Source organism: Barbus barbus (assembly GCF_936440315.1).
Source record: "Barbus barbus genome assembly, chromosome: 4".
Classification (NCBI taxonomy): domain Eukaryota; kingdom Metazoa; phylum Chordata; class Actinopteri; order Cypriniformes; family Cyprinidae; genus Barbus; species Barbus barbus.
This window is the reverse complement of record NC_136732.1, coordinates 3,740,358-3,762,345: the sequence shown is the minus strand read 5'-3', so window position 1 is coordinate 3,762,345 and position 21,988 is coordinate 3,740,358. Positions and strand designations below refer to the sequence as shown.

The 21,988-nt window shown below is 38.4% G+C and overlaps 2 protein-coding genes across 3 annotated transcripts in view; both read left to right on the top strand.

The window, feature by feature from the left end:
* The window catches only part of LOC306866540 (uncharacterized protein), a 58,359-nt gene extending 54,176 nt beyond the window's left edge, over positions 1-4,183 (top strand). For both annotated transcript variants that reach the window (XM_079411800.1, XM_079411799.1), the window contains 5 exons: positions 298-471; positions 563-736; positions 1,531-1,704; positions 1,884-2,045; positions 2,849-4,183. In XM_079411800.1, coding sequence (XP_079267926.1) covers positions 298-471; positions 563-736; positions 1,531-1,704; positions 1,884-2,045; positions 2,849-2,852 — 688 coding nt within the window. In that variant the 3' untranslated portion in view covers positions 2,853-4,183. The remainder of the gene's footprint in view (positions 1-297; positions 472-562; positions 737-1,530; positions 1,705-1,883; positions 2,046-2,848) is intronic.
* A 10,642-nt stretch (positions 4,184-14,825) lies between these two features.
* Positions 14,826-16,712, top strand: LOC306861693 (zinc finger BED domain-containing protein 4-like; the record flags this gene model as incomplete). The annotated part of the gene is made up of 1 exon (XM_079404096.1): positions 14,826-16,712. One exon carries the CDS (start codon positions 14,826-14,828, stop codon positions 16,710-16,712), a length of 1,887 nt encoding a protein of 628 aa, XP_079260222.1.
* Positions 16,713-21,988: the final 5,276 nt, after the last annotated feature.

Here is a 21,988-nt window from a genome sequence, read left to right as displayed (position 1 = left end):
CACCCTCAGATTCCAGATTTTCAAATAGTTGTATCTCGGCCAAATATTGTCCGATCATAACAAACCATACATCAATGGAAAGATTATTTATTCAGATTATGCATAAACCTCAATTTTGAAAGATTTACCCTTTTGTCTTGTTTTGTGGTCCAAAAAAACTTTATTTTAGTCAAATTAAATAAGCGTAATGAAGTGTAATGAATTAATTTATTTTATTATGGCATTTGCTTATGGTGTATTTATTCACACAAACTTTACATGGATCTGATTCATTGTCTTTTCTCTTTCTGTCTTTAGTCTGTATGAATGCAGTATTACAGAGAAACCGTGTCTCATCCTGACTTCAGCTCTGAAATCAAACCCATCACACCTGAGAGAACTGAACCTGGGCTGGAATCAAATAAAAAACACAGGAGTGAATCTCTTATGTGACGTACTGAAGGATTCACACTGTAAACTGGAGAGACTGAGGTCAGTAACATTCACATACAAGAATCAAAAAAATTGTTTTATTTAAATGAAACAGAATGAAGTGTGACTTTTCTCATTTCTCTCAATGTAGGTTAAGATACTGTGAAATGACATATGAAGGATGTTCTGCTGTGACTTCAGCTCTGAAATCAAACCCATCACACCTGAGAGAACTGGACCTGAGCTGGAATAAACTAGGAGACTCTGGAGTGAAAAACCTCAGTGATCTACTGATGAACACACAATTCAAGCTGGAGAAACTACAGTTAGTATCATTATACTCTACAGCAGTTACAGTGGTGTTTATTTACTGTTTAGTTTATTTTAAGTGTTTTGTGTGTATTTGTGACTCTACACTCAAAAACATTATTTCTGCCTCTTGTTCTTTTCATTAAAATGAGCTAAAGTAACATGTTTTTGAGCATTCTGTAACAATTTTGTTGTGTTCATCTACCTAATATATTTAAAATGTATTACAGTTATTTGTTGAAACTACATTAATATTTGTTGTTGACGTAACTAACTGAGCAGTGGATTTGTAGATCTCAGCATGATTAGCAAGAAACTGCATGATTGTAAATTTAAGGATGAAGTGTTATTTTATGTGTTTTTCTGTAAAGGGAAATATATGTTAGTGTTTAATGTTCTGTTATGTTGGACAGTTTCTGTAATGTTGTTGAATTGTGTGGTTACCATGATGCAGAAGATTGGTGTTTGTGCTTAGATTGTGACACTTAGTGAGTAATAATAATAATAATTAGACCTCAGTAAATAAATAAATGAATTATAATTTGTTCCCACATAAGATTTTGTTTGACAAATGTACTAAAGTTGAGTTAACCCAAACTAGTGTAAATTAATGTCATGCAAACCAGCTAAATTGTGTTAATCCAACTAAACCATTTGAATTTTAATGAAATAAGTTAGATTGTAAAAAAAAAAAAAAAAAAACTTTAGTAAAATTAAATGAATTATTTTTTACTGTATGGCATTTACTTATGATATATTTATTCACACACACATAAACTTTACATGGATCTTTTCTCTTTCTGTCTTCAGTCTGTCTGGATGCAGTATTACAGAGAAACAGTGTCTCATCCTGACTTCAGCTCTGAAATCAAACCCATCACACCTGAGAGAACTGAATCTGAGCTGGAATCAAATAAAAAACACAGGAGTGAATCTCTTATGTGACGTACTGAAGGATTCACACTGTAAACTGGAGAGACTGAGGTCAGTAACATTCACATACAAGAATAAAATGATGAAAATCACTTCAATAGTTTAAACCCAAACACTTTATACTCAATATCTCATGATGAGTCTAAGTTCACTTTATATTTGAGTAAAATTCTTCAGCTTAATGATTTGTCTGTAAGATGATCTCTCTTCCTCTGTTTGTCTCTTTCTAGGCTTAATTACTGTGGCATTACAGATGTTTCTTCTTTAACTCAGTCTTTGACGAACACAAAAGCACTGCAGTTTCTAAAAGAGCTTAATCTGAGTGTTAATAAGATTGGAGACTCAAAGCAGCAGCTCATTGATGTGCTACGAGACTCAAACTGTGAACTGAGGTCAGTAAACTTCACTTTGTGATATTAAAGAGATTCATTTACCTCTGATATGTGAACAAATATATACTTTCAAATATTTGTAAAAAGAGTTTATCAAATTATCATCAAGCTTTATTTCAAAGGGTTTGTGTCTGAATGAAATGTGAAGTTGATAATGTTTAACACAAAGGAGGAAAGAGAACAGAAGCACACTGTCAGAGCTTTATACAGCAACAGCTGCTTTATTAATTACATCAGTAATAGTCAATCATTACAGTTTGAAATAGATTTGGTCAGATTGTAGGAAAACGCTGGTAAAATCAGAGCAGATTCCAGCTTCAGCTCACAGTCGTCCAGCATCACATGATCAATGTCTCTGTCTCTTGTGTGTTTTTACTTTGACCAGCAACACGTCACATTACTTTACACTTACTTTACTTTCAGTTATTTACTGACACCAATACAAACATGTTTAAACTAGAGCAAAACCATGTTTAACTAGTGGAACATTTAACTGAAAGGTTTTTGTTTCAAGGCAAAATCTGATTTGTATTTGTTCCTTGTGGTTTATTATATATGGCTTACACTCATTAGCATGTGTTTCTCTTTATATTAACTCAACAGGAGTCACACAAACACAAACATATGAATGGAATTCATGTTCAAATGTATTTAAAACACAAATATTGTTTTAGAAATATCTATGCAAGATCATGTAAATGTAAGAGTTTTTAACTGAAAAAAGAAACTGTAATTGAAATAGTAACTAATTAGTAATTTGTTCTGAACACTGATTTCTCTCTCTCTTCTGTTCCACCTTACAGATAAACGGCATCAAAGTCCAGAACTTCTCCTGCTTTCTGAATCAAACACCAATCACAGGTCACACTCCACACCTGTACCTGACTCCTGCTCTGGAAAAGACCAAACCGCGGAGCAGCATCATCTACTGGACACATGCAAAAAAACAACACTCCGGCCGTAACAATCATATTTTGAGAAATGTCTGTCTTTGATCGGTTGCCAACATTCTTCAAAAAATATTTTTATGTTCTACAGACAAGTGAAAGAAAGCAAGAAACATACAGGTTTCAACATACATGATGACAGATTTGTTTTGTTTTGGAGAGGGGGGTGCAAAATTATACCATCTAAATTATATCAGTCTAAGCATCAGTTTTCCTCATAACAAAAAAATATCTTAAAATCTCTCTAACAAAGTAAGACTAAATCAATGTTTTTGGAAAGTACTGCGTATTATTTTGTGGCTTGCTGAGGGTTTAAAGAGTCGTGTAACTGACCGTATCAGATGGAGGCATAAATGGATATTTTGACTTTAAATACTTTGAATTAAATAAGTTACCTACAAATACCTAGAAATTGTAAATCAAATCACTGAAGAAGTGTTAAAGTGTTTGTGAACAGGAAGAAAGGCAGCGAGGATCTGAAACTAAAGTCTTCTGTATCAGCAGTGATGTTGAAGAAGGTTTCGAGGCTTCAGCACATGATCTTTATGACGATTCATCAGTAAAAATCACCAAATGTACAGTAGAAAGATAAAAACTTTCAGAAATTAATAAATGATCCTGTAAATCAGAGAAATCTGCTGCCGATTTGTCAGTGAATTCACTTCTTGTTGAAATACTACACTGATTTTAAATAGAATAAGATTTACTGCTGTATGATTGGCTCTGTATATGTTATTAACAGTAATTCATAAATGAAAACACTTCAAAACCAACAGCTTTTATGAATTCAGTGTGTTTATACACACATGATAGTAAATGTAAGCAGCTTCAAACTGCATTGTTTTAATAAATGTAAAGATTATTATACTAAATCTTGTGTTATGATTTCTAATGCATACAGGTGAAACAAATTAAATAATGCAGCATTAATATAAGCATACATGTACATATGGGCGATATTGAACAACATTTTAGCCGTAGTACAGAGTCAGCTCTTTTGAGGGTTTCTGATGATATTTTACATGGTTTGAGCTTAGATTTGATTGATAAATTAATGCTGTTGTAAAGTCGATCCTGTCTTTTGAGGACATGAAGAAAGCTGTGCATGCTTTGGATTATTGTAATGTTTTGTATCTGGGTGTGAATCAGGCCTCTCTCTCTGTCTCTCTCTCGCTCTCTCTCTCTCTCTCTCTCTCTCTCTCTCTCTCTCTCTCTGTCTCTCTCTCTCTCTCTCTCTCTCTCTCTCTCTGTGGATTGTGGGTAGTGGGAGGAGTTTGGAGCTGTAGAGTTGTGGAGCACGCTTTTGAGAGTTTGTTTCGCTTTATTATACTTTATTTACTTTTGTTAAGAGTTTTAGTTTATGCGCTGACTGAGGTCAGCAAATTTGAACAGATGGGGTCAAGCGGAGATTTCTCGCGCTTGACTCTCAAACATGGATTGAAGTGCATGCCAGATGACTCCATATCTGTGGAAGATGTGTTGGTTGCAGTTAGTGAACAGGTTGGTGGGCAAAATATTAAGTCGGCTTCCAGAATGAACAAAGCTGTTGTTATTTTTCTTGCCGATGTTCAGTTGGTTGATAGTCTGATTGAACGTGGAATTGTAATTAATGACACGTTTTTACCAGTATTACCGTTATCAACTCCATCAAAGAAGATAGTACTATCAAATGTTCCTCCATTCATTAAGAACGAGGTTATTCAGGGAGTGCTTGGAAGATATGGCAAATTAACCGCTCCTATTAAGATGATCCCGTTAGGGTTGAAAAATCCTGATATCAAGCACGTCATGTCTTTTCGGCGATATACGTATATGATACTAAATGAGCAGCAAGATCCGCTTAGTTTGGCCGTGAAACTTAAAGATGAAGGCAAAGATTATACTATCTTTATTAGTTCAGATCAAATGAAGTGCTTTTTGTGCGGAGAACAAGGACACGTAAGACAAACATGTCCAAATAAACAAACGGACAGGCCGTCTCATTCAAGAACAACTGAACAAGATACTCGCCAAAAAAATGAACATGTCACTGTTGAAGTAGCGCCTACAAAACCAGCTGATGTAACGCTCAATAAAGATGCAGAAAATGGCCATAGTGTTGAAGTGGTCAAAAATCAAGCTGGTGTTGGGGAAGAATCCACACCAATGGTAAATACAGATGATAAACGATCAGAAAAAGAACAAATGGGAATGGAGGATACTGAAGCAGACGGGGAAACTGAGGCAGCTGTAGAAGGTTATACTCGGATGTCCACTATGAGTTCAGAATATGCTCATTCTGAAAATGATTCAGACAATGATCTAGAGAGTTTAGGAAGTCTGTCGGATGGAGAGGATACTGAAAGGATGGAATTATTAATCCCCAAGTTGTATACAGTGAAGCAAATAAGTGATTTTCTCGATGAAACTAAAGGAGTTCGCAAACCACAAATTGAAGTTTTCTTTCCAGATTTGAAGCGGTTTTTGGTGTCTTGCAAAATTGCTATGAGAAAAGCTACCTTTGACGAACTTAGTAGACAGAAGAGGTACCGTCTCAAAAAAGTAATAACAAAGGTGAAAAGCATGACTAATCGTGATGGAAAAAAAGTCTGAATATTACAGAATGAGAAAGAAAGAATACATAGTTTGTGCTTTGATATTGGTATTATTTTTATCTGTAGTGAGCATTATGACAGCCTTGAATTTTGGATCTCTAAATGTTAATGGATGTCGTAGTGCTGGGAAAAGGACCGCTTTGTTTGATTTTGTGGGGTTGAAAAAGGCAAGTGTTGTTTTCCTGCAAGAAACACATACAGATATGGATAATCAGGCTGAATGGCTGAATGAATGGAAAGGCCAAGCCTTCTTTAGCCATGGATCAAATGTTAGTGCCGGAGTGGCAGTTCTTATTTCTTCAGATTTACAAATCCAAGATAATAAGGCCACAGAAATTATACCTGGTAGAATGCAAATATTGGATATTAAGTTATATGAATTATGCTTTTCTTTTATTAATGTTTATGCTCCAAATGGTGGTGTGGAAAGAATATCATTTTTTGTAAAAATTAAAAGATGTTATTTCAGAAATTCCAAATGATAGAATAATATTTTTAGCTGGTGATTTTAATTGTACTCTTGATTACACTATGGATAGGAATCATGTTGAGCCTCACTTAAATTCGGCTGAAACTCTCAAAACCGTAGTCCAGTATCATAATTTTGTTGATATATGGAGAGAAGCTTTTCCTAGTGATAGGCAATACACGTGGTTAAAAATTAATGCTAACACAGTTTCTGGTACACGACTCGATAGGATTTATGTTCAGATGAGTAATAGAGGAAGATTTTTTAATAGTTATATTTCGCCAACATCACTTTCTGATCATCATTATATTGCTGTAACTATGTCTATAGCACAGAACATTTCTTATCATAATTATTGGCGGTTTAATGATAGATTGTTGCAAGATAAATCCTTTGTTGAATTTTTTATTCAGTTTTGGGGAGAGTGGAGAGAGAGAAAAACACAGTATAAAACTTTAAGTCAGTGGTGGGACATTGGAAAAATACAGATCCAAATTTTTTGCCAACAATATACAAGGAATCGTACGGCTGAAATGAGAGAAAAAACAAATTTTTTGGAACAACAAATCCTTAAGTTAAGTAGTTCTATCGGCGTGGGTGAAGATACAGAGACTGCAAAGATGCTTGAAAAGTATAACCTGCTCCTAAAGAATTTGTATGAAGAAAGGAGTCATAGTACATCAATTCGTGGGAAATTTCTTCAGTTAAACAGTATGGATTCTTCAACGACTTTTTTCTTTTCATTGGACAAGAAGATTAGAGAAAAGAAGAGCATAAATTATCTTAAACTGTCAAATGGAAAAAGAATAACAGGAAAGAAGGAAATTATTTCACAAGTTTTATGTTTTTACGAAGATTTATATAGTGCACAACCTTGTAATATTGAAGCAACTGACAAACTTCTAGATGGACTTCCACAGCTTGGATATATATACAAATAATAATTATAACAAATGCAATAAAGGGCCATTGTTTCACATAAGATTCCCTACACGAGAAGTTTAAGTGCAGAGCAAATTCTGTCTTCACAGCTTTCTTCTCATTAGACACTGAAATCAGATTCATATATTTCTCCATGTCTCTTAAAAAGAGCACAAAGACAGGTTTACAATTTGAGAATTTGCATTTATGGACAAAAATAATTAAATTTAAAATAAAACATATGTTCTTTTGTGTGGTCTGATTCAAAATATAATATTTCTCATTTGTATAGAAAATTCTGGCAAAAGCTTCACCTTAACAAAAGCACCAATATCATAAAAAAAACTCCTGAGTATATTGACATGACCAAAATAATAGTGTTCCACTGTTTCATCAGCATTCAAACTAAAAGAGCATGATACCTCTACATCAGCTCTAAACTTTTGTATACATTTCTTTATAGGATAAAACCTGTGGATCAGTTTAAAAGACACTTCTTTCACCTTATTTGTGAGACAGAACTTTTTCTGTAGTAACCATACTTTTTTCCAGTTGAGATTATCAAATAAATTATTTTTTAAAAAAAAGTTACATGTGGAGCAGAAATTAAATTCTCAAGAAATAATGGTCTTATTTAATGCAGAAAAGCACATCTGACCAACAGGAGTGTCACAGGGATGAGGAAAAGATGCAGTAACTGTTGAAGAGTACCTACAGTTTTTAAGAAGTAGACACAAACCAGAAGGAATGGCTCCCATAACTACAGCAAATTCTTTTGGAGTTACAGGTATTTGGTATTTCGAAAGAAATTTTGAATATCTGAGCAAAATACCTTGATTGTTAAACAACTGCTGCACCAAAACCAAACCATTACTAAAGCAGTTATCATAATACAGAGATTTGTTCTTAAAATGTTCTTATTGTTCCAAATAAAACACAAAAAAGTTGTTTATAAATTAAAGCCCATGCTAGAAGAACCTGTCGATGAAAGCTGGAGAGTTTAACTGGGAGTTTGATATATCATAATTACACATTAAAAGAAAAGGAAGACCATCAAACTGTGAAAGAATAAGTTGAGGAAATGCATTCCAAATAGAAGTTGGCTTAGATAGGTATTGCTTCAGCCAATTTTAAATGTATTGTTAAGGGAATCGAAATCAATGACATTCAGACCACCATTATTATAGGTGTTCAATATGACTGATTTTCTTATATAATGAGTTTTGTTTTTCCATAATTTTATTAAGACATCATTAATTATTTTACATGTGGGTTTATCCACAAAGAGAGACTGAGCTGTGTATGCCCAACGAGACAGACCTTCTGCCTTTTATAGACAAATCTCTTTGTAACCAGCAATTGCATCTTTTTGTTTTTGCGATAATAGGTTTAAAGTTGGCTGAGCACCTATATTCATCTTTAGTTATTTGTATCCCAAGGTGTGTTAAACTATTTTTGACAGCAATACCCTCAATTGAGGCAACAGAGCATTTTTTAATTGACAGCAATTAACATGTATTAATATTTAAATGTAATCCTGAAGCCTCAGAAAAAGGTCGGAGAATACTCAATGCTACAGGGATTTGTGAGGAATCATACAAAAATAAAGCAGTGTCGTCTGCTAATTGGCTTATTATGATATTATGGCTCCTATTAATATGCATGCTGAGGAACTGTGTTGCAATTAAAAATAAATATGGGGAAACAGAACAACCTTGTCTAACTCCTCGATTTCAAAAGAATCTAGGTGACGTACCATTACTCAGTTTAATTGAGCTGTTTCTGTTTATGTATAGCATTTTAATCATTCCACAGAATGAAGCACCAAAGCCAATTTTTTCAAGAGCCTGAAATAAAAATGCGTGTTCCAATGTATCAAAAGCTTTGTAATAATCTAAAAAGAAAATAAAACCATCACTATTGAGACTTCCGGTGGTAAGCTGAAGCGTATAGCTGCTTAATTGACCACTCCTGTTCGGTCGGAGTTTATTTCCCCATTTTCAATAAGAGTAAGACTTATATTTTGATCGAATTGACGATGGAAGGGGAGAAATACAGAAAGGGCAAGGGAAAACAGCCCGGGAAAGCGGAGAAAAGTGATAAAAAAACGATTGAGGGCACCATGGCCGAGGAACAAGACGAGAGTAATGGTGGACAAGGAGAAAATGAAAAGCTAACAACGAGGGATATGGAAGATAACGTTGCTGTCATCCGCGCAGACATAAATATGATGGCCATGGATATGAAGTCTGAACTGAATAACTTTCGAGACAGAATCAGGGATGATTTTAAACGGGAGTTAGCGGAAACACGACAGGAAATCTACCAGAAGTTAAACGAAATTACCGCCGATCTAAAAACTACAACTGATAGAATGAGCGAGGCCGAGGCCCGGATCGCCGATGTTGAAGAATGGTTCGCGGATTTCAGAGAGGCTCTGAGCCAGTCGCTACAAGCGCAGGAAAGTTTGCAGATGAAGTTAACGGACTTGGAAGCCCGCTCAAGGCGCAACAATGTCCGTATCTATGGCATTGCGGAGGGCGCTGAGAAAGACAATATCCATAAATTTATTGAGAACTTCGTCAAAAAAGAGCTGGAACTCGCTGAAGTCACAGATCGCTTGGCCCTAGACCGCCCAGTGAGGCGCAGCCAAGGTCGGTGATCGTGTACGGCAAATCGGCAGACCCGTCAGGATCTGATTAAAGAGAAGCTCCGGAGCTTTCGCCGACCAAGATAGACTTGGAGGTAAAGGCATTGGGAGATAAAAGACTGATTAGTGACTTTACACTGTTAAGGCAGAGAAATGGGCAAACGAGAGTTATCGGTTATGGACCTTAATAGGGGTCGACCGATTATCGGCCTGGCCGATTATCGACACCGATATTAAGCATTTTTATAATTATCGGTATCGGTCATTTTCAAAACCGATTTGCCGATAAAATTATAAAAAAAATTAAACGCGCTATTTGGCTCCGATGCAGCCCGTCGGAGCTCAACACTCTGTAGCCTAGAGCAATCTCCGCCCACCGCGCATCTGATTTGTTGGGAGTCACGAGTCTGACCAATCAGTGTGGAAGACTGAAGACACTCTCACACCGAAAGCGCTTGCCAACTGGATCTGCATTAGTGATCACGCATCAGTTTTCTCTCAAAGGTAAGGCAGCAGCAGACGTTGTTGAAGTTGCAATAAATCACAATCCACTACACTGAAGTTGCAAAACATCCCAATATAACCTATGATGTTCGCGATGCAGAAAACGCGGGCGGAATCGCGGAATGCAGTCATATAATGGAATTTACTGTATAACGTGGAATGTCACAGAATTTGTCAAAGTTTGGATGAATTAATCAAAAGTAGGTCGGTACACTTAAATCGACTCACGCTATGACCTAGTATCTGTAAATATTAAGCCGCAAAAACACTATTTAAATATGAATCCTGCATGTTCTGTCTCTGTTAATGAATGGCACAGACGCGCGGTTTCTGCACACATACTAAAGTGCGTGTGACGCTCGCGGTCTTTTCAGCATCTGCCGTCTCACTAAATGAGGACATAATTACATGAACAACATCCCCCGAACTGCTCTGAGAGTCACTTCATGAGCATTTGACCATTTCATTTGAGTAAATCTAGCATCATATCATATATATATATATATATATATATATATATACATATATATATATACATATATATATATACATATACATATATATATATACATATACATATATATATATATATATATATATATATATATATATATATATACATAGGCGACAGAACTTAAAAGGTCCTGATGGCAACCTGTCAAAATATAAGTTCGGTTTAGCCAAATATATTACTGTGGTGCAGTAGCATATACGTAATGCAACTACAACAATTACAACAACTTTTGTTGAGAATAATCACACGCTATTTCTTCAATGTTTTAATTTTAATAGCAGTGGTGGTTAGTAACGAAGTAGCTTTACACTTTACATACATTTTTCAAGTATCTGTACTTTACTGGAGTAGTTTTATTTTGAGTAACTTTTACTTCACTACATTCCAAAGCATAAGATAGTACTTTTTACTTTTCATAAAACATATCGTTACTCCTTAAAATATATCACGAGCTCTGAGACGCAGAAGCGGTGTCTGATTCATGAACAAACTGATTATTTTCAATGAACCCGTGAAATCGGTTCGCAAATCGCACCAAACGATTCATTCACGAATTGGAATGATCTGATTGCAGCCGTTCTCGAGTCGACAACTCACTGATTCAAATGAACCGTTTAGAGCGAGTCTCCAGTGAACTGAACTCACGAGTAAGAAAGAACCGGGAAATCTTGTGAGTGCAACTGATGCCACGAAAAGCAAGTTACTAATGTATTTTTAGATATAAAGTCCAAATATTTTTATCCAACCACCTAGATAGATTACATCCGAGGGAAGAAGAAAGGATGTGATGTTCAGAACATGGTAACTACAGTAATTATCAGAGTGGGAAATGATGCCCTCTGGAGGCATTGGCCAGGGGTGTTTTTACACCACAGACAAGGTTTGAGAAGAAAAAAAATCATTATGAAAATATAATTATATTTTCCTTAAAATGTTCTTCCTAACTTCAGGCCTTATTCTCATGTCATATATAACTGTGACATTCTGCAAAACAACATTCTGATCTGTTTTCTCTCAGGTACATTACAATGTAGTCGTGACGTATTGTACTATGTAAGCTTCATAGTGAACATTACTACATCACTCTCGTCAGCATATCAACAACAAATGTATATCTTGACTGCATATAGTTGTTATTTTGGGAAAATCCCAGGTAGTTTGAGCAACAGGACTATAAAAATGTGCGCTAATATAAAATTAAATCAAGTAGTCTATATAAAATTGCAAATAAATCTATATCAGTACTTTTTTTTACTTAAGTACATAAAAAATTTAGTACTTTTGTATTTTCACTCGAGTATAATTGAAAAAGCAGTACTTTTACTGGAGTAATATTTTATAGTACGTATCTGTACTTTTACTCAAGTACTTGATTTGTGTACTTCGTCCACCACTGTTTAATAGTAAACTCATTTGTTTGCCAAAAATAAAGTTTACCTCTCATTTGATTAAAGATAAATTAAATGAATGTTTTATGCCTTCATTTGCACTGTACTGTAAATTAAAACCAACGGATATTTCAAGCATCACATAGGCCAAGATAAGGATGGCAAAAATTTAGACATTTCAAGGCTATAAACTAAGTGTGCCTATAATTGTCACGGTGCACACACGAGGGAGGAACCAGGAACACGCAGACGAGGATATAAACTCAAATAACATTCTTTACTGACATCAAGGCAGGGCAAGACAAGGCAGGGTAAGACACAGACATCCAACACCGGGGATAACGAGTAGACCAGACAGCACGAAACTCAACAGGCAGGAACTTAAATACACACGCTAATGAGACGAACACGGCTAGACAAGAATTAACTGATGATTACATATGACAAGGACAGGAAACAATCCAAATATGGGCACAAGGGGCAGGAACACATGACAGACACACAACAGTTCCCTGACATAACTCCCCCCTCCCGAAAGGCTCGTCCCGAGCCTTAACAGTTCCATCGGGGAGGGGGGGGTGGGCGCTCTGGAGGCCTCTCAGGACAGACACGGACCACAGGACGGGGACCTCCAGAGCGGAACAGACAGACAGGACCCATGGCGGAGCAGGGAGCTCAGGAGGCCATGGCAGGTGGTAACTGTGGCCATGGCATCCTTCTTCGGCCCACCCACTCCACCCAGAGCTCTACTACCCCCCCCCAAAATTTCCATGGGGAATCCAGGGGGTATCAGGAGCCCTCCGGGGCTAGACAGACAAAACAGTACAAGACACGACAGAAACCCTCCAGGGTCAGACAAACACGACAGGACATCCCACAGGAACCAGAAGCCCTCCTGGGCTGGCTAGGAAGCTGAGGCTTCCTCTGGGCATGACGAGGAGTCAGGGGCCCTCACAGGGTCCCTCAGCAACCTCCTCCACTTCTGCGACAGGGGGGCCAAGCGGCTGCGACTGGCCTCCATGGCCACAACTCAAGGAGCCGCCTGCCCCAGACGAGTCTCCATGGACAAGACATGACATGGTAAGTTAAAATGTTCCTGTGGGCACAACGAGACATACATACGGCACTCCTGGCCGTGACGTGTGGACTTCATCCACGGAGAGGGTCATGGCGGCCGATGGGCATGAGTCAGCGGCAATCCGGCGGGCTTGAGTCAGCGGCAATCCAGTGGGCCTTGAGTCAGAGGCTGGCCGGCGGGCATTGAGTCAGAGGCTGGCCGGCGGGCATTGAGTCAGAGGCGGATCGGCGGCGTGCACAGGGGAGCCGCGGACGGCGGCGTGAACAGGGGAGCCGCCGACGGTGGGTGGGCTTTCCCCACGGACGGCGACGTGATCTCCCGCGAACGGCGGGGTCGGTGAGCCGCGGAAAGCGGCGTGATCTCCCGCGAACGGTGGGCTCGGTGAGCCGCGAATGGCGGCGTGACTTGGGGAAGCCGCCGACGGTGGGTTGGCTTTCCCCACGGACGGCGGACTTGATCTCCCGCGAACGGCGGGGTCGGTGAGCCGCGGGTAGCGGCGTGAATAGGGGGAGCCACCGATGGCGGGTTGGCTTTCCCCGCGGACGGCGGCGTGAACTCCCGCGAACGGCGGGCTCGGTGTGCCGCGGACGGCGGCGTGAACAGGGGGAGCCGCCGACGGCGGGTTGGCTTTCCCCGCGGACGGCGGCGTGAACTCCCGCGAACGGCGGGCTCGGTGTGAGCGGCGAGGTTGGGAGCCGCGGACGGCGGCGGAACATCTCCCGCGATCGGCGGGCTTGGTTGAGCCGCGGACAACGGCGAACTTCTCCCGCGATCGGCAGGCTGGAGGGATCGCGGCCAGCGGACTCGCGGCACTTGCGGTAATCCTGCCGAACTCCCACGCCGACTTGCAGTGGGCTAAGGCGGGATGTCGAGTGGCGACTTCCATGCCGCGAGAGACAGACAAAACCGGAACAAACAAAAGACTTTTCAAAAACTGAAAACAAAACGAGGTGAAGGGGCGCCGCTTACGGTTTAGGTCTGGTCTTCTGTCACGGTGCACACACGAGGGAGGAACCAGGAACACGCAGACGAGGATATAAACTCAAATAACATTCTTTACTGACATCAAGGCAGGGCAAGACAAGGCAGGGTAAGACACAGACATCCAACACCGGGGATAACGAGTAGACCAGACAGCACGAAACTCAACAGGCAGGAACTTAAATACACACGCTAATGAGACGAACACGGCTAGACAAGAATTAACTGATGATTACATATGACAAGGACAGGAAACAATCCAAATATGGGCACAAGGGGCAGGAACACATGACAGACACACAACAGTTCCCTGACAATAATAGGCTATAGTGTTATAGTTTTATGAAAATAGTTGCAGTCTTCTTAAATTCTACAATGGAATTATGAAGACAATTAAATTTACATTTCTTTTATAATTTTTTATACTTTTACAATATTATACAATACTATGCAATATTTTATAGTGTGCTTTATGTTAATTCGTTGATGTGCATTAGATGATAAATTGAATTGTCTCATCTACTATTGTAGGTTATGTTTTAGTCATCAGAAAATAATTGATGAGGAATTATTAGAGGTTATGCTATTACACATACATTTTTAACATGTAAATTATTGAAGCCAAATACTTATTTCCCCAAGTTGTTTAGCTGTAGTACAGTATTCATAGGCTTAATCATGAAGCATACAGTGGCCTCACTTTTAACTCTCTCTTTATATTACCCTTATTGTAGATGGATGCACGGAGGAAGACAAGAACAAGAAGTGCAGTGTGGGAGTACTACACTCAACAAATACCAGGGAAGGCAGTGTGCAAAGCATGTAGAGATGCTGTCAGCATGGGTGGTACAATGGCAAAAAGTGCCAATACTTCAAACCTGTGGTCTCATCTTAGGATTCATCACCCTGACTTATATAAATCTGCACAAACAAGTGAACCTGAATCTGAGCAGGGGGCAACATCCACATACCAGCCTACAATACATGACATGTTTCAGAAACAAAACAAATGGACAAATCTGGATAACAGATCAAAACAAATGGACAAACTGATCACAGAAATGATCATTACTGACAACCAACCATTCACTATGGTCTGTGACATTGGCTTTAAGCAACTCATGGATGTGGCAGAACCACGATATGCACTTAAAAGTGAGAAGTATTACCGCACTGAGAAACTGCCAGAAATCTACGAAAGGGTTGTTAGCAAGATAAAAACCTTGATCCAGCCAGAGAATGCTGGCTTCTCACTCTCCTTTACAACAGATTGCTGGTCAGGATCAACAGAGTCAATGATGAGCCTAACATGCCATTTCATTGACAATGAATGGAACAGAAGGCAGGTTGTTTTAAATACAAAAGTAATGCACGGATCCCATACTGGGGAATATATCAAAGACACATTCCTGCACATGATGGAAGAATGGAACATTACCAAAGACCGTGTAGTTCTTGTCCTGCGAGACAATGGCGCAAACATGGTGAAGGGCTTGAGGCTTGCCGATATTCCAGACCTTAGCTGCACAGCACATTCATTGCAGCTGGTGGTGAATGATGGTTTGGCCAGCCAAAGAGCTGTAATAGATGTGATTGCCATACTAAAGAAATGTGTCACTCACTTCCAACATTCCATCTTGGCCAAGCAGCGTCTGAGAAAGATCCAGAGAGACCTTGGCCTACCAGAGCACAACTTAATCCAGGCAGTCCCAACAAGGTGGAACTCAACACTCCACATGCTGCAAAGGGCACTGGAACAAAAGCGTGCTCTTAGCGTCTACTCTGGGGAACACGGCGGTTTTACATGTCCAGCTGTTCACCAGTGGGACATTGTATCCAATTTGGTTGAAACACTCATCCCCATTGAGGAAGTCACACTAGAGGTGAGCTACAGTAATTCATCTGCATCCAGCATCATTCCCTGCGTGACAGTGCTCAAGTTGCTACTTGAAGATGAAGGGCCATCAACACAGGGCATCAGAACGCTCAGGGAGGTAATGAGGGAGAGCCTAATCAAACGATTCGCCAAACTTGAAGACTCAAAAACTGTGGTTCTGGCATGTCTTTTGGATCCACGTTATAAGAGTCATGCCTTTTGCTCTGCCTCTACACTAAACAAGGCCAAAGAATGGCTTAAAGAAGATGTAGAAGGTGCTCTACAAAAGCAGGCTGAAACAGAGCTAGTTAATCAAGAGCAGCAGGCTGATGGAGAGGAGCCCGCTGCACAAGACCAAGCCCCTAAAAGGCAAAGGAGATTGGAGACACCCTGCCATAGCCAAATAGACAAGATCTTCAATTCTTGTTTTGGCCCCCACACTGGTGATCTGTTGGCCAAGGACAGCATTGAGGATGAGTTACATCAGTACCTCAAAGAGCCAGTGATTGAAAGGCGTAAGGGGGATCCACTCCAGTGGTGGAAACAGAATGAAGGGCGCTTCAAGCTACTTGCCAAAGAAGCAAGAAAATTTCTTTGTTCACCACCCTCATCAGTCCCTAGTGAGCGTGTCTTTAGTGAAGTGTCTGCCATTTATGACAAGAGAAGAAGCAAGCTCACTGGAGAGCATGCCGAGCAGCTCTGCTTCCTGCACCACAACCTGGTGTTGCTGAATTGGGACTACTAATTGTTGCCCATTTTATTAGCTTATAAAACTTCAGGGAGCTATTACATTTATTTTCCATTATTTGTTCATTTGTTGCTTGCTGTTGTTTACTTAATTTTACAAAATGTTTACAGAATGCTTCTGGGTGCTCCCTGCACTTATGTTATTATTAATATTACTGTTTGTTAATGTTATTATTAACAGTTTTCAGAATTAAAGACACGTTTAACCTGTTAGCCTGCACCAGAGCGACCTCGCACTGAACGATCTTTGTTTGCATGTGTCATTGTTTTCTAATAGAATAAATGAAACGGGACAAAGTTAATCTTGACAAACTTTATATCATTCTGAGGGTCTAAGCCTCAAGCATCGACGACAGATCGCTGTTTTTCGATGGAAAGCTTATAAGGAATGAGTGGCACAAATTTGCTACATTTGTGTAAGCAGTACACATCCAAACACGCAGAGTAAAAAAGCCGTACGTACCTTTATCATTGTAATAACGAGCCACAAACGCGTCCACTGCTGAAATCCCAGTTTAGTTAGAGAGGTAAGGGTCCACAGAAAAACATCCCAGCGAGCACTTTTAGTCCAGCGAAACAATAACGTTGTAATAAGGATGAATATTCCTTTGTTTACGTTTCATTTCTTCAGAGAGTTATTGTTCGCGTCCGTTATGGAATAAATTACGCTCAAAAACAGCGTCTTGGTGGTAAAAAAACAAAACGATGTTGTAGAATACGGTCTTACAAATATAATGAGACCGTCTACGGAAAAAAAAGTCTCAGAAAAGCGGAATATAGATTATTTGAATTTGGCGCTCCCTCCTGCCGGCAGTGACGCTTCTGTGACGCACGCTGTCATCTGAGCGGGGCATAACTTAGCGATCTGCTTTATCCATAAAAAACTGTTTTTTTTTTTTTTCTTCTACATTTTTTATGTGTGTGTGTGTATTGTGTGGGGAATGTGGCCGTGTCTGCATGATTATAATCTGTATGGACGCACATCAGCGTGTTTATTAGCGACTCTATGACGGCTATCATTGTGATTCATTGATCAGCTATTATTGATTATATGGCCCATCTGTTTGATTATAATCTGAATGGAAGCACATCAGCGTGTGTTTACTGACTCTATGACCATGTCTGGCAATATCACTTCACGTCTGGCAGTGATATTTATCATTGTAATAACGAATAACGAAGAATACTTCAGTATACATACTATATACAAAGCATTTTTTTTTTCTATTTTTTTTCCTTTTTTATTACTCAAATAATTATTTTTGTATTTTTTAGTGCTCAAATAAATCTGTCTATTGTTTTATAGTTGAAAAACTATGCAGGAACATGTATAATGACTAAAATAGTTTGTATAATTCTGCAATCCATTTGGTGGTTATTTTTCCTCAAACAGGGGGGTGGGGGGACCATAAATAGTTTCAGAAAAAATATTGCAGGAATCTCATTTTTCATGGTATCTTCTTCAAATTTGAAATATGAACTGATGAGACACATGGCTTTCGATCCATTACTTTTCTGGATTGCTCCAGGACTTATTTCATGTATTTGTATATGAAATAAAAAAAAACATTCAGTGTGGAAAAATATTTTTCAAGGCACGTCAGTGCCTATAACTTTTTATCTTTTTGAGCATTATCAACTCTGGATGATAGATAGTAAAGCCCTGAGTCTCTTCTTTCTAAAGATACCTAATTTGTTTGTGTAAGCACACTTTGTCACAAACTGTTACCATTTTAATTTAGGTAGGTTATTTTCACCTGCGAGGCCACAAATGGCAGTGAAGGTTAACAGGTTAAAAGCATTTAAAGAACGTTTTTGTCAGAGCTTTTGTTATAATTAATTTTGGCATTTTCATTTTTACACCAGACACACATATCGGTTCAAAATATCGGTTATCGGTCTACTTGATCTGTAATAATCGGTATCGGCATCGGCCCTGAAAAACACATATCGGTCGACCCCTAGACCTTAATGTCCTGATTTATACCAAAGGATAATGTTTGCCGTGAGTAAAGACTGTTTCTGCTATTTAGATTGATTCTTTCTCTTTTTCTTTTTAAACTAAGATTGTTATTATATTATTATTATTGTCTCCTAAATTAAATGTAAAGAACAACAAGTGTTTACTTCTATTAGAGTTTTAATGCCTGATTTGCGAATGGACAGAATCGCCCGTAAGAATGGAGTTGACCGACAAATACGGGAAAAATATATCTGTTTTTGACGTTTGTAAGTGCATACAGAACACCCTATTGGGAATAACAGGCTGCACTGTAGAGGGGCCCTGGTGTTTAGCTGGATTGTTCCCCCACATTTAGAAGTGCTCATTACTTCAGAATGGAGGTCCTCTTATGTTTTGTTATTACATTTTTGTATATGTTACTCGGATTTTGTTTTATAGTTCGGATGTAGTTCAGGCTTGGTCACCAATAGCATGTCATTTATGCTTAGTGTTTCACTACAAGCTTAAATGCAATTTCAGGAGTACAGGGTGATTACCCTTAATGTAAATGGTTTACACAATCCAATAAAGAGAAGCAAGGCCATTGCAAAGATGAAAAGGGAAAAGTTGCATGTCATATTTTGGCAGGAGACCCATCTTAATAGTGTAGAACACGAAAAACTTAAACAAAGGGGATTTAAGAATGTATTTTACTCATCTTACAGGAAAGGGAATAGAAGAGGGGTAGCAATACTAATTTCAAATAGTGTGAACTTCCGTCTGATTTCTGAGTTTTCCGATAAAGAGGGCCGCTATGTTTTAGTGAAGGGATTCCTAGATCAAAAGGAAGTTACTTTAGTTAATGTGTATATACCCCCTGATCAGGATAATTCATGGATTAGGGAAAATTTCCAATTAATAGCTTCTGAAGCATCTGGAGTTCTAATATGCGGAGGAGACTGGAATACCCAAATGCAGCCTAAGCTTGATCTTCTAACACACTAAAGAAGTTAACTCCTAGAGCAAGGGTAACTAAAAAACTGCTGATGGAGCTGGGTCTGGTTGATGTATGGAGGGTTCTCCATCCAACAGACAAACAATTCACATTTTACTCTGCGAGCCAAGTGGCATACTCAAGAATTGACTATTTTTTCGTTCATAATTCAGACAGACATAGACTTACAGACTGCAAAATAGGCGCCAGAGATCTCTCTGATCATTCTCCTATCTACTTGACTATGCATTTAGATAATAAAAAGAAGGACTCATTGTGGTGCCTTAATACAAGCATTCTGAATGATAGTGCATGCAAAGAATATATTCAAAAAGAACTAAGGGATTTTATTGACAACAACAATAACGGGGAAGTATCGCCAAGTGCTTTATGGGATGCGTCAAAGTCAGTGATAAGGGGTAAACTAATAGCTCTTACTTCGCATAGAAAAAAGGAAAAACGTAAAAAACTGGTTGATTTGCAGGAGAATCTGAAGATCATAGAGAGGGAACATAGTGAGAAAAAGAAACCACATATTCTAAATCACTTAAATAATGTTAAGAAGGAAATAAACAAATTGTATGAGGATTAGAGAAAATTAGAATTAGAGAAAAAAGCTACATTTACTAGACAACGAAATTATGAAAATGGCTCAAAGGCTTTGAAGCTGTTGGCATGGAAGCTAAGGAAGCAACAGGCAGAGAGTACTATATTTGAAATTAGAGACCCTAAACCTAAAAACGTTTGCCACAAACAAGATGATATTCACACAATTTTTGAAACCTACTATAGAAATCTATATAGTGAAACGAATAAGACTAGCTCCAAAGAAATAAATACTTTTTTAGAATCACTGGACTTACCGTCTATAGGCATAATACAAAATAAAGCCCTTATGGCAGAGCTTACTAAGGACGAGATAGGGAAAGCAATTTCAAGATTAAAAGTTAATAAAACACCAGGATCTGATGGCTTCCCTGCTGAGTGGTATAAGGCCTTTAAAGACCAGTTAATTCCCATGCTTTTTGACTGTTTTAATTATACGCTTAAAGGAGGCGAACCACCAAGGACATGGAGTGAGGCAATAATCTCGATTATTCCTAAAGAGGGTAAAGATAAGAAGGAGTGTAGCGCATTTAGGCCAATTTCTGTTTTAAACGTGGATTATAAACTGTATGCAGCAATATTAGCTAAAAGACTGGAAGATATAATACCAGAATTAGTGGACTTAGATCAAGCGGGATTTGTGCGTGATAGGCAGACACAAGATAATATTAGACGGGTGCTGCATGTAATTGATCATATCACCAAAGAAAATTCCAGAGCAGTAGGTATTAGTTTAGATGCTGAAAAAGCGTTTGACTCAGTCCACTGGGAATATCTTTACCTGACATTAAGAAGATTTGGCTTCAAAGATGAGTTCATTAGCTGTATTAAAACTTTGTATTCTTCTCCAAATGCTAGAATTAAGATCAACGGTCATCTTACCCCGAGTTTTAACTTGGAAAGAGGCTGTCGTCAAGGCTGCCCTCTCAGCCCTGCTCTGTTTGCTTTATTAATTGAGCCCATAGCTCAGTTAATTAGAGATGATCAGGGAATCAAAGGAATAAGAGTTAGAGGTTTAGAGCAAAAGATTTGTCTATATGCAGATGATGTACTGTTGTTTGTCGCATCGCCAGAAGTTAGTATTCCTAGATTGATGTCCATTTTAAAAAAATTAGGCAGCTACTCTGGATATAAACTAAATGTTCAAAAAACACAAATTTTAAGTTTTAATTATACTCCTCAGAGAAATATGTTGAATAGATTTAAATTTAAATGGAACTCAACAGGTATTAAGTACCTGGGAATCTTAATAACCAAAGACACTACAAAACTATTTGATAGTAATTATGGTCCTATAAATAAGATTATTAAATCAGATATAGATAGGTGGTCCCAGCTCCGCTTAGAGATGTATAATAGAATAGATACAATAAAAATGAACATACTTCCCCGTCTCTTATACCTCTTCCAATCCCTACCAGTTGAAGTTCCTCTAAAACAATTTAGAGAATGGGACAAGTGGATTTCAAGATTTATTTGGAGGGGTAGGAGGCCAAGAATTAAATTTAAAACACTGCAACTGTCTAAAGAGAAAGGAGGTAGAGCACTTCCTTGCTTGTTAGACTATTACAAGTCAGCTCAGTTAAGATCATTAGTGTGCTGCTGTAACCCAGATTATACAGCAAAGTGGAAAGATCTGGAAATTTCACAGCTAGCTATACCATTGCAATCACTATTAGGTAGTAAAACTTTATATAAACGGTATTTAAATAGTTTAAATCAATGGACTAAA